This window comes from Hemitrygon akajei, chromosome 22 (genome assembly GCF_048418815.1).
Source record: "Hemitrygon akajei chromosome 22, sHemAka1.3, whole genome shotgun sequence".
NCBI lineage: Eukaryota > Metazoa > Chordata > Chondrichthyes > Myliobatiformes > Dasyatidae > Hemitrygon > Hemitrygon akajei.
This window is the reverse complement of record NC_133145.1, coordinates 55822241-55834711: the sequence shown is the minus strand read 5'-3', so window position 1 is coordinate 55834711 and position 12471 is coordinate 55822241. Positions and strand designations below refer to the sequence as shown.

Genomic DNA, 12471 nt, shown 5'->3' with positions numbered 1-12471 from the left:
ACTTGGGACCCAACTTCACAGCTCTCTGTAAGTGGCTACACAGACTGATAGGGTGGTTAAGGCAGCATATTGCATGTTTGCCTTTATTAGTTGAGGCAGAGAGTTCAGAATTCAGGAAGTTACATTGCAGCTTTATAAAATTCTCGTTAGACTGCATCTGAAGCATTGCATATAATTCTTCACCTCATTATAGGAAGGATGTCAAGGATTTGGAGGGGGTGCAGAAGAGGTTTACCAGGATATTGCTTGGATTAGAAGACATGTGCTATAACGAGAGGTTGGACAAACTTGGGTTGTTTTCTATGGAGCCGTGTAGGCTGTTGGGAGATCTGATAGAGGTTTATAAAATTGAGAGGTAATGATAGAATAGACAGCATCTTAATCCTAGGATTGAAATATCTAATACCACAGGGCCTGTATTTAAGGCGAGAGGAGGTAATTTCAAAGAATACGCTAGAGGCAAGTCATTTTTTTAAAACACACAGAGCGGTGGGTGACTGGAATGCATTGCCAGGGGCAGTGGTAGAGGCAGAAACATAGAAAACCTACAGCACAATATAGGCCCTTTGGCCCACAAAGTTGTGCTGAACATGTCCCTACCTTAGAAATTACTAGGCTTACCTATAGCCCTCTATTTTACTAAGCTCCATGTACCTATCTAAAAGTCTCTTAAACGACTCTAATGTATCTGCTCCACCAGCGTTGCTGGCAGCCCATTCCACGCACTCACCACTCTGAGTAAAAAAAAACTTACCCCTGACATCTCCTCTGTACCTACTCCCCAGCACCTTAAACCTGCGTCCTCTTGTGGCAACCATTTCAGCCCTGGAAAAAAGCCTTTGACTATCCACACGATCAATGCCTCTCATCATCTTGTACACCTCTATCAGGTCACCTCTCATCCTCCGTTGCTCCAAGGAGAAAAGAAACATTGGAGACTTTTAAGAGGCGTTTAGATAGAAACATGGATTTGAGGAAAATGGAAGAATATCAACATTATGTAGGCATAAGGGATTAGTTTAGCTGGCCATTTGATTACTGATTTCTTTGGTTTGGCACAACATTGTGGGCCAAAGGGCCTGTTCCTGTACTGTCTATGTTCTGAGTGTGAAACATCAGTAACTGCGCGATGCACAAGTCACAGTTCCTTTGTGATTACTATTGCTATTGATGGGTCATTTTGTAACAGTTGCAAGTTCAGCACAATGTTTTATTATAAAGACAAAATATATACAAAATTATCTTCTAATTTTAAAATCTACCTTATTTTTTAACATGCACTACAGAATAGATCTCTAATCTGGAGCCTCATCAACATTTGCATTATGCTCATCATCCCAAATACAAATACTAACAATACAGGTGGCTACATTTAGAACATCTTATCATCCCTCTTTATAAGCAACACAGTTTTTACATTTCATAAATATACTTCAATCACTTCAGGATTTAGCCACTAAGCTTCTCTTCTACCATCTGAATAAATTGAACAGTAAACAGGACTAACTGGATGTCTCTGGGAAGAGTATATATCCAAAGACACACTGGGTAAAGAGAGCATAGAAACTTCCAGATATATTTTAGGCTGAACCCCAAAGCTGCAATCAGGTGCATTGGCTTAAGTCTTATTTAAAAGCTCACATGGTTAAAAACGATTCAAACCTGAACTTAGCCCATTTTATGCTGAACAAAACTATGATGACCACTTTGCTGGTGAATGAATTGAACTGAATGACTTTAAACTAAATTCAGAGAACCCCACATTATAGCAGTTCAGGGAATGGAAATTCGTCCATATGATACGTAATTCACAGATCACAACCAAAATATCTGAGAAACAGAATAAACAATTCGCTGTCATGGAATGTGCGTGCCAATTTTATTTTTAGCTCACATTTTGTGATGCACATGCATATGACAAGGCTCTATGTTACTGAAAATCACAATATAAACTGTTTTCTGGGAATGCAACCCCACCCCCCCATACTGCAGTGCGGAGTTAAAATTTAAATTTCTAAAAACTTTTTTTTAAAAGAGGATTTTAAACATTATCAAGACACTAATGGCGATTAGCTTTTGAGGCCCTTCTCCCTCACAGTGACATGGCACATAACAAACAAACTTCTACACCATGGGCTATCCCATAATAGTGGTTGGTTGATAGGCACCCTATCTTCAAGCATTTGACAAACATGGGAAACCACAAACTCCTTTTTGATCTTTGATGTCCTCTTTTATTCAGTCTTGCTCAAGACATTGAGATTAAACCAGAAGCAAACCCCAGAGAAAGCAATTGTAGTCTGCTTATTGATCTCTTATTTAAACATGACAGTACATCAAATAACCCAGTGATTCGCTCAGTAGCAGTACAGCTCTATGACAAAACCTAAAAATTATTTGTTATTTTCAGAGCAAATCACATTGAATCTTTAAACATTTTTAATAACTAAGTTAGACCACACATGGAATATTATCCTCAGTTCTGGTCACCTCACTATGGAAGTTTTAGAGAGGGTGCAGAATCAGAATCAGGTTTAATATCACCAGGATATGTTGTGAAATTTGTTAACTTTGCAGCAACAGTAGAATGCAATACATGATAAATATAGGAAAAAAATGAATTACAGTTACTAAATAGTTAAATTAAATATGTTGTGCAAAAACAGAAATAAAAAGTAGTGCTCATGTGTTCAATGTGCATTCAGAAATCTGATGGCAGAGGGGAAAAAGCTGTTCCTGAATCACTGAGTGTATGACTTCAGGCTTTTGTACCTCCACCCTGATGGTAACAACGAGAAGGCGGCATTCCTGGATGATGGGGGTCCTTGATGATTGACACAGCATTTTTGAGGCAGTGATCCTTGAAGATGTCTTGGATACTACAGAGGCTAGTACCCATGATGTAGCTGACAAATTTTACAGCTCTCTGCAGTTTACTTCAATCCTGTGCAGTAGCAACCCCAGCCGCCTCCCCGCCCCCCATTACCAGATGATGACAGAGTAAATCAGAATGCTCTCCACGGTACATCTACAGGTAGTCCCCGAGTTACGAACGTTCAACTTACAGACAACTCGTACTTACGAACCGAGGAAGGAGAACGCCGTCTGCCATTTTAAGTCAGATCGTGATGCCGTTCGCCATTTTAAGTTGGATCGCGACGCTGTCCGCCATTTTAAGTTGTTGCCGTTAACACTTTGTTGAGTGTTTAACTTTGTATTTGGCTTAAATTTTTCTTAGTAAGATTCACCCTGACCCCACCTCCCCCATCCCGGTCAGCCGGTGGCGCAGTGAGATCAACGCCAGGCTGGAGAACGGAGATTTCCGAGTTCGATCCAGTGACAGACCGCTCCCGTGCCGGGTTGATGTCGAGCTTGCAACTCGACCTCATAAAAAAAACACTGCCACCTCCAGTTTAAATTCCCACGCGGAATATTGTGGATGATCAAATACCCAAACACAGCACAGCCTCCACTTGTCCCATTTAGCCTGTCTCAATGCGGTAGTCCTTAGGACCCAGCAGACCTAGGGACCCGGCGGACGTCGGGACCCGCCGCCCGCAGTGTTTCTGTTCCATTGACGGGAAGCGATCGCAATTGAAAATAAAGTGGAAGTAATAAAGTATTTGGAAAGAGATGAAACGCCATCGGTCATTAAAAAAGCGTTAGGCTACAGTCGGTCAACGATTGGAACAATTTTAAAGGATAACGGATAAAGTGAGAATAATGGAGCATGTGAAAGGCCCTGCCCCGATGAAAGCTACAATTATTACTAAGCAACGCAGTGGTTTAATTATTGGAATACATATGTTTCTTAAGTGTTTTATATGCATAAAAAGGTAAAATATATACTATACACTAAGACAAACGTTTGACTAACTGACGCTACATAATACCGGATGTACTTGTTCCGACTTACGTACAAATCCAACTTAAAGACAGAATCAGGAACGGAACTCGTATGTAACCTGGGGACTGCCTGTTTGAGTGTTTTAAGTGGCGTACCAAATCTCCTCAAACTCCTAAAGAAATTTGACATCGCCTTGCCTGCTTTACAGCTGCATTGATATTTTGGGACCAGGTTAGGTCTTCAGAGATATTAACACCCAAGAACTTGCAGAGGAGATTTTCCAGGACTGAAGAGCAAATCTTATGAGGATAGTTTGAGCAAGCTAGGGTTTTTTCTCTTTAAAGCAAATGAAAATGAGAGGTGATTTGATAGAGGTGTACAAGATGATATGAGGTATGGATCAAATGAACAGCCAGAAACATCTTTGCAGGGTGGAAATGGCTAACATGACGGGTGCATAATTTTAAGGTGATTGGAATCACGGGATGTCAAAAGTAAATCTTCTTTAACTCAGACAGCGTTGGTTGCGTGGAACACACAGCTAAGATTGGTGGTGGGGGCAGATACAGTAGGGACATCTAAGAGACACTTGAATAATAGAACATGGACATATGGATGATAGAAAATTGGAGGGCTACGAGGGAGGAAAGGGATAGGATTGATCTTGAAGTATGTTACAGGTCAGCACAACATTGTGGGACAAAGTGCCAGTACTGTGCTGTAATGTTCTATGTTCCCAAGTCTAATACCACAAAACAGAATTATGCAGTCATTAATTATACTAAGTTAACCTGTAAATTTCTTGCTTTATTACACTTTAATTCTTTCAAGAGCCCTAAAATCATGTAAATAAATTAAACTTCAGCACAACAAATTCTAGTGCTTACAAAAGTTGTAGGATGGAAAAAGGATATTGTGAAATTAAATTAAATGATTAGCTAATGTGCAAAATATAGCCTTGCTGATTTGGGATGTTAGGAGTTGGATTCCAGAAATACCAGATTTCAAAATGGATATGAAGGATATATTATTACCTTATTAAATACCCAGATTTCACCATTTCCAGTTGGTCTTGGCACTCCATGCCCATTATAATGGAAAAGCACTCTTTCTTCCTTTGCATTACGTCTCAGGGAGGTGCAGAGCTTTTTAACTTCATCCACTGTTGGATCCAAGCTCTGCTTGTATCTGGCCTGATGGAAGGAAAATAATATTTATTAATAAGCAGTGCAAATTTTAGCATGTGAAAACGGGGCAGATTAAAACCCATTTCTTGCTAACCATGCTGTGTGAAGTGGGTGAACTGAAACTTTATAAAATGTACAGATCAACAGCCATGAAGATTGAAATGCTTCGCCGATATGGCCACTGGATTAACAAACACATTGTAGAGTATTGAGCTTCAATAACAAAGAGACCAGTCAATTGAATAAAGCAAGGTACAACACAATTGCAAGACCCTAGCCTGGAATGAAATACAGTTGTAAACACTTTCACAAGTAATTAATTGAAAGGAAGAGGATGGACAATAAGGTAGGAAAATACACTCAGCAGCAACTAAAAGTGAAGGAATGTTAAAAAGCAGAACATTATTTTCTGATTTGCACTAGCATTGCCACCAATACACACTCAGTGGCCACTTTATTAGGTCACTTGTACACTTGCTTGTTCATGCAAATATCTAGTCATCCAATCATCTGGCAGCAACTAGTGCATAAAAGCATGTAGACATGATCAAGAGGTTCAGTTGTTGTCTTGACCAAACATCAGGATGGGGAAGAAATGTGATCTAAGTGACTTTGATCATGGAATGATTATTGGTGCCAGATAGGGTGGTTTGAGTATCTCAGAAACTGATAACCTCTTGGGATTTTCAAGCACAACATTTCCTAGAGTTTACAGAAAATGGTGCAAGAAACAAAAAGAAAACATCCTGTGAGCAGCGGTTCTGTGGGCAAAAATGCCTTGTTAATGACATGGGTCAGGGGAGAGTGGCCAGTCTAGTTCAAGCTAACAGGAAAGCAACAGAACTCAAATAACCATGTGTTATTTGAGTTATGTAACAGTGATGTGCAAAAGATCATCTCAAAATGCACAGCACGTTGAACCTTGAAGTGGATGTGCTATAGCAGCAGAAGACAATGAATATATATTCAGTGGCCACTTTATTAGGTACAGAAGGCGAAATAAATACTAACTGCACAAGTTATATCTTCATTTCCTTCCAGTCCTACTTCCCAGTAGTGTGCCGACTGACCCATGATGAACAGTTAATGCTGCTGTATGCAGAACTTCTATATCTCAGTTCTCCATGCAATCACTGCTCATTGAAATGATATGCATAAAGGATACCAGGGTGAAAAGGCAGCAAATATCTTTAACATTGTCTAACAACTTTAAAAAGAGCTCATCTTCAATCCAGTCCTTTAGCATCAAAGTGTTCTCATATTTCTAATGCCCACAGGGACCTCAATCTTGCAATTATACTGCTAACATTAATGGACTTTCAATGCAAAGCTTTTGAAAGTAGGAAGCAAGTGCTATTTGGTCATAATTAGGCCAAGTTGCAGTACGTCATATTTTCTCATCAATTTTAGATTGCAGGTACCATTAAACTTCCATATTAAGAACTTCTGGTCACCCAACATCAAACCAGCTAGATAAGCATCAGCATGATACATTTGGCTTATTTTACTTATTTATTTATTCATAGGAGCTGGATGGAGATGTTGTAGGCAAGACTAGCTCATCCCCCTCTACCAAGGGTCTTATAAAACATTTCAAATGAGAGTTGAGTCAACACACACAGGGAATTCCTATTGAGATGTGGTGACCTTTCCTCAATTAGAATTAAATAGAAAGATAAAGATTAGCTTTACTTGTCACATGTACAAAACACAGTGAAACAGGTCGGCTCTGCGTCAACAACCAACATAGCTTGAGGACTGTGCGTGGAAAGGGAGGGGGGAGGTGGCAGCTCGCAATTGCTACCACATTTCTGGTGCCAACATAGCATGCCCACAGCTCACTGACCTTGGCCTTTTAGAATGTGGAAGGAAACCAGAGCACCCACAGATAACTCACGTGGTCACTGGGAGAACGGGATGGGAACTGAACCCCAATCTGTGATCACTGGTGCTGTAAAGTGATGATACTAACTGCTCCACTACTAAGCTGCCTTTTAGCAAGACTAATTATCCAAAGAGGCCAAATATCAGACAATGAGGTTTATGGTTCTATTTGCTCTGGTATTTATTCTGCTGATCCTCTGTATGATATCTGTGTAAAGTTTAAGACAACAGCATGCATTTAACTTAATAAATCCGGAAAGCACTTTTCAGTTAGTCACAATTTTAATTTCAAAGTGTAGGTTGAAGGATTATTATTACATTAACATTAGTGTAAAATTTAAACTCCTGGTTTACGACTAACAATTAGAAAAATATTTTAGCACTTTTCAAACTCTTGTACAAACTGACCTGGAATATAGGTAAAGGAGGCCATGTCCTGCAAAGATGCAGGTATTCCGAAAAGCATCATCAATAATACCGACTTTGTGCAACAGACTTTGAATATGACATACAAGAACAAAGAATTACTTAAATGTTTGCATTGTGAACTTCAGGTGCATGCAATGTTCATCAGTGCAAAGCAACGGAATGCCATCGATAAAACATTTATTGAGTTTATAAAACAGGAATGGGTTTAATCACATATAATGCATTCAAGGAAGTTTTAAACAAACTCTAACAATCCTAACTCTGACCATTCTGAAATCTCAATGCTTCAGCATCTGGCTCACTAGGTAATGTTGACTGTGATTCACCAGGGCTGCTGTTCCCACACACTCTTCTGAATTGCCTCAAGCCTGATTCTGCACTCACTTTGACTCCAGTTTTCATGATCCCTTCTGAATCAATGACACCTCATTTCCCAAGCTGTATTCAACCAGTCCAACCTAAAGTTTCCTGTGCTCCCTTTAAAGTTCCTGGGATGACTGGGAAATATACTGTAACCAATAAAGATACATTTTAAAAATAATAATCCCAATAGTCCAGAAAAACTGCCAGGTTCAGCTCCACTAAAGCCTGGGTGTGCCAGATTATCAGAGTTCAACTTCAATATTGTATTGAACTTAGATGTTACTTTCTAAAGAATGGCCTTATAGTCTATTAAACTCCCCAAAAGACGTCATATTCCCACATCTGGCCTTTCCAAGTCAGTTTACAATGTCTTGCCCCCTATAAATTCAGTGAAAGCATTCTAAACTTCACTCTCTCAATAGGACACTCACATTTCCTCCAATATTCCATGGTTGGTCTAACAATATTCTGCATTTTATTTGACCAGGCATTCTGGCCCACCCATCACTTCATAGCACTCCCAAATTCAAGCTTGTCCTAAATTGCCAGCTAATGCTGATGCTCTTACAACTAATAATTAGAAAAATACTTTAGCATTTTTCAAACTTTCGTATAAACTGACCTAGAAAACTAGGCACCAACTACAAAGTAGCTGGAATCCCAAAAAGCCATAATCAATAATACTGGCTTACAGTGCAGTACTACAGCATGCAAGAATGAAGAGTTCAACTTCACTTCAGTACAGTGCTTATAGCTTCTGCTTCATTTCCCTCAAATACAACCCATTTCTTCCACTTCCTCCTTCAGGGACACACAGAGTGACATCATTGCTCCTCTTCAACACTACATATCAGAACAGATTTAATATCATCGGCATACATGATGAAATCTGTTGCTTTATGGCAGCAGTACATAGTACATAGTAATGTGGTACATAGTAATAAAAACAATTAATTACAATAAGAGTATATCATTAAAAACTAATGTCATGCAAAAAGGAGGAAAAAAAGAGGGGGGGAAATACCGAGGAAGTGGTCATGGGTTCATTGCCCATTCAGAAATCTGATGGCAGAGGGGAAGAAACTGTTCTTGAAATGTTGATAGTGTGTCTTCAGGCATCTGTAACTAGTTGTTGATGGTAGCAAGAGAAGAGGACATGCCCTGGGTTATTGGGGTCCTTAATGATGCATGCCACCTTTCTGAGACATCACCTTTTGAAGGTGTCTTGAATGCGGGGAAGGCTAGTGCCAACGATGGAGGCGACTGAGTTTTTAACTTTTCTGCAGCTTATTCAGTGCGGTGGCCCCTCCATACCAGGTGATGACACAATCAGTTAGAATGCTCTCCACGGTACATTTGTAGAAATTTGTCAGTGTCTTTGGTGATATACCAACTTTTCTTGAACTCCTGATGAAACATACAAACCCCATTTCCAGAAAAGTTGGGATATTTTACAAAATGCAGTAAAAACAAAAATCTGTGATATGTTAATTCACGTGAACCTTTATTTAACTGACAAAAGTACAAAGAAAAGATTTTCAATAGTTTTACTGACCAACTTAATTGTCTTTTGTAAATATACACAAATTTAGAATTTGATGGCTGCAACACACTCAACAAAAGTTGGGACAGAGTTAAAATAAGATTGAAAAGTGCACAGAATATTCAAGTAACACCTGTTTGGAAGACTCCACATTAAGCAGGCTAATTGGTAGCAGGTGAGGTATCATGACTGGGTATAAAAGTAGCATCCATCAAAGGCTCAGTCTTTGCAAGCACTCCTATCAGATTCCTTCCTCCCCGGTCCTTTATCTTTCCTACCCACCAGGCTTCAACAATCACCTTCTAGTTATCCTCCTTCCCACTTTCTTTTTCAGTCCTGATGAGGAGTCTCAGCCCAAAATGCTGCCTGATTATTCATTTCCATAGATGCTGCCTGAACTGCTGAGTTCTTCCAGCATTGTGTGTGTCTTGCTCTGGATTTCCAGCAGCTGCAGACTTGCCTGTGCCAGTCCATTTTTTCCCCTCAGATAATGTGTTCAAAATGTAGGCAGAGATAGAAAGACCACAAACGCTGCAGACCTACAATGAATTAAACACATTCAAGTTTCTGAAATGAGGTCAATCAAAGGTTTAATTTAAATCTTCAAATGCCAACAACAATCCCTGATTTTGAAAATGCATTTTAAATTCGGTCAAACTTGCGGTCTCCAATGTTCTCATTACTACCATCAAGGAAGCAGTGCAAGAGCCTGGAGACATGCTCAATTTCAGGAACAGCTCCTCCCCCTCCGCCATTAGATTTCCGAAAGGATAATGAACCCATCTACACTATCTCACTCTTGTTCGCTCTTTTTGCGCTGTCACAAAACAACAATGGGCTGCTGTCACTAAACAAAAACTTTCATTGTATATGCCGGTGAAATCAAAGCTGATTTTGATTCTGATTCTTAGATCAGTTTACTATGCATACCATCCACTGGCAATGTAATCCACTATGCTGCTTTATGTCATCACAACCCACTAGCCCTCACCCTCCACTATTATGAATAAGCCTCCTGGATCATGTCCCAAATCTCCTTTCTGCAAATATTGTGTCTCTATTATCTTCCTTCCACTACTACAAATGAATTTACTATTTTAAGGTACTATAATAGGTCAAGCAGCATCTGATGGGGAAAAGGAATTGTCGACAAACCACACACAAAATGCTTGAGGAACTCAGCAGGTCAGGCAGCATTTATGGAGAGGAATAATGAGTAAACATTATGGGCCAAGACCCTTCATCAGGAAGGGGGAGAAGCCAGAATAAGAAGGTGGGGAGTGGGAGGGGAAGAGGAAGGAATACAAGCTGGCACGTTTTAGGTGAAGCAAAGTGAGGAGGACGGTATGTGAGGGGTGGGGATGAAGTGAGAAGCTGGGAGGTGATGGGTGGAAAAGGTAAAGGCTGAAGGAGGAGGCATCTGACAGGAGAGAATAGCACAGAAGAAAAGGAAGGAGGAGGGGTACCCAAGGAAGGTGATAGGCAGGTAAGGAGAGGGGGTAAGAGGAGAGCCAGAATGGAAGAAGAGAGAAGAAAGAGACAGCAGAAGTTATCAGATGTTAGTGAAAGTGATGTTTTTAACTGGCAGGCTGGGAGGCTACCAAGATAGAATATTGCTCCTCCCATCGGATTTCCAGCATCTGCAGAATCTCATGTTTAGGAATTGTCAATATTTCAGATCGAGACTTCGCACAAGTCCTGATGCAAGATTTTAACCTGAAAGATCAACAATTCCTCTGCTCCCCCCCGCCCCCACAGATGCTGCTCAACCTGCTGAGTTCCTCCAGTAGATAGTTTGTTGCTCCAGATTGCAGCATCTGCTGTTTTTCATGTCTCTATTGTACCATTATACATGCTGGTTACTGACAAGATTTGGAAAAGGAATACTCTTTGAAAAATTATCATCCAAAAAGAACATATGGTGTTTGTAATTTAAGTATCATTACCTATGACAAATGTGCAGGTAGTGATGTTTCCCATGTGCCTGTCTCTCCTGTCTTACATGATCATAGCAGTTTAAAGAATTGGGGAGTGCTTTAGGATTAACCTCAGCTAGTAACCGCAGTGGGCGAGAAGTGGATCAAACATAACCTTAATTAATGGTATGGCAAGCTCAAGGTATTGACAAGCTGAGTCGTGCTGCTGTTGCTCTTGTTGTCATGTGAGACAGTCCCTGCTTGGCATTTTTGTGGTACAAAGTAGCTACCCACTTTTATCGCCCATTCGTGAAGGTGGTCCCACTCCTGCTAAGTCTTATTTTGTTTATGTTTTATTATATTTTAATACACTTTTAATATATTATTAATATATATCTTATAATGTTTTATTATACTTCTATTTAGATATATAGCATGGTAATAACAAGCCCAATTACGCACATGACCAATTAATCTACAACGCTGTACATCTTTGGAATGTGGGAGGAAACCGGAGTACGCAGAAGAAACCTACGCGGTCACGGGGAGAGCGTACAGACAGCAGCAGGAATTGAACCCTGATCGCTGGCGCTGTAATAGTGTTACGCTACAGAGTCATGCCATTGTCTGCTCAGTCGTATGGACTGCTTCAGATGCTGAGCAGTTAAGATGTGTGTACTGGGAGTATCTTAGATGAACAGAAGTAAACATTTCCTATTTCATGTAATTTATAAATTACTCCTTTGATGCCCAACTATTTATTTCAGACACTATGACACATTGGTTTCACTAAAATAGTGCGAGAGAGATGCAAAAATCAACCCAATTACAAATGAAGATAAACACTGGTGACAAGAGTACATTTTACACTGATCAATTCTCTGAAACTTATAATATAGGAAATGATGGCAAAAACTGAATCTATTAATTTAACTTCGTAGCTACCAGAGCAAGTTATTTTAAATGGGAGGATAATTTCCATCTTAATCAAGTTTTACCTGAAATGATACACAGGTCACATGAGGTTCATGGTTAGTGCAGTGCTACCAAAGCACCAGTGACCCAGGTTCAATTCTGCTATTTTCTGCATGGAGTTTGTATGTTCTCCCCGTGTCCACATGAGTTTCCTCCAGTTTCTTCCCACATCAAAGACATATGAGTTAGTAGGTTATTTAGTCGCATGGTGCAATTGACAGTGCGGTCTTGCTGGGCCAGAAGGGCCTGTTACTGTGCTGTACTTCTAAATCTAAACAGTGATTTAAGTTCATTTGGAGATGACTGCATGCTATTTTCTTCACCAGT

General features: G+C 39.9%; 1 protein-coding gene across 1 annotated transcript in view; it reads right to left on the bottom strand.

Moving 5' to 3' along the window:
- rptor (regulatory associated protein of MTOR, complex 1) overlaps positions 1–12471 on the bottom strand; it is a 483948-nt gene that overhangs the window by 342302 nt on the left and 129175 nt on the right. Inside the window, exon 4 of the mRNA XM_073026287.1 lies at positions 4882–5040. Within this exon, the coding sequence (XP_072882388.1) occupies positions 4882–5040 (159 nt within the window). The remainder of the gene's footprint in view (positions 1–4881; positions 5041–12471) is intronic.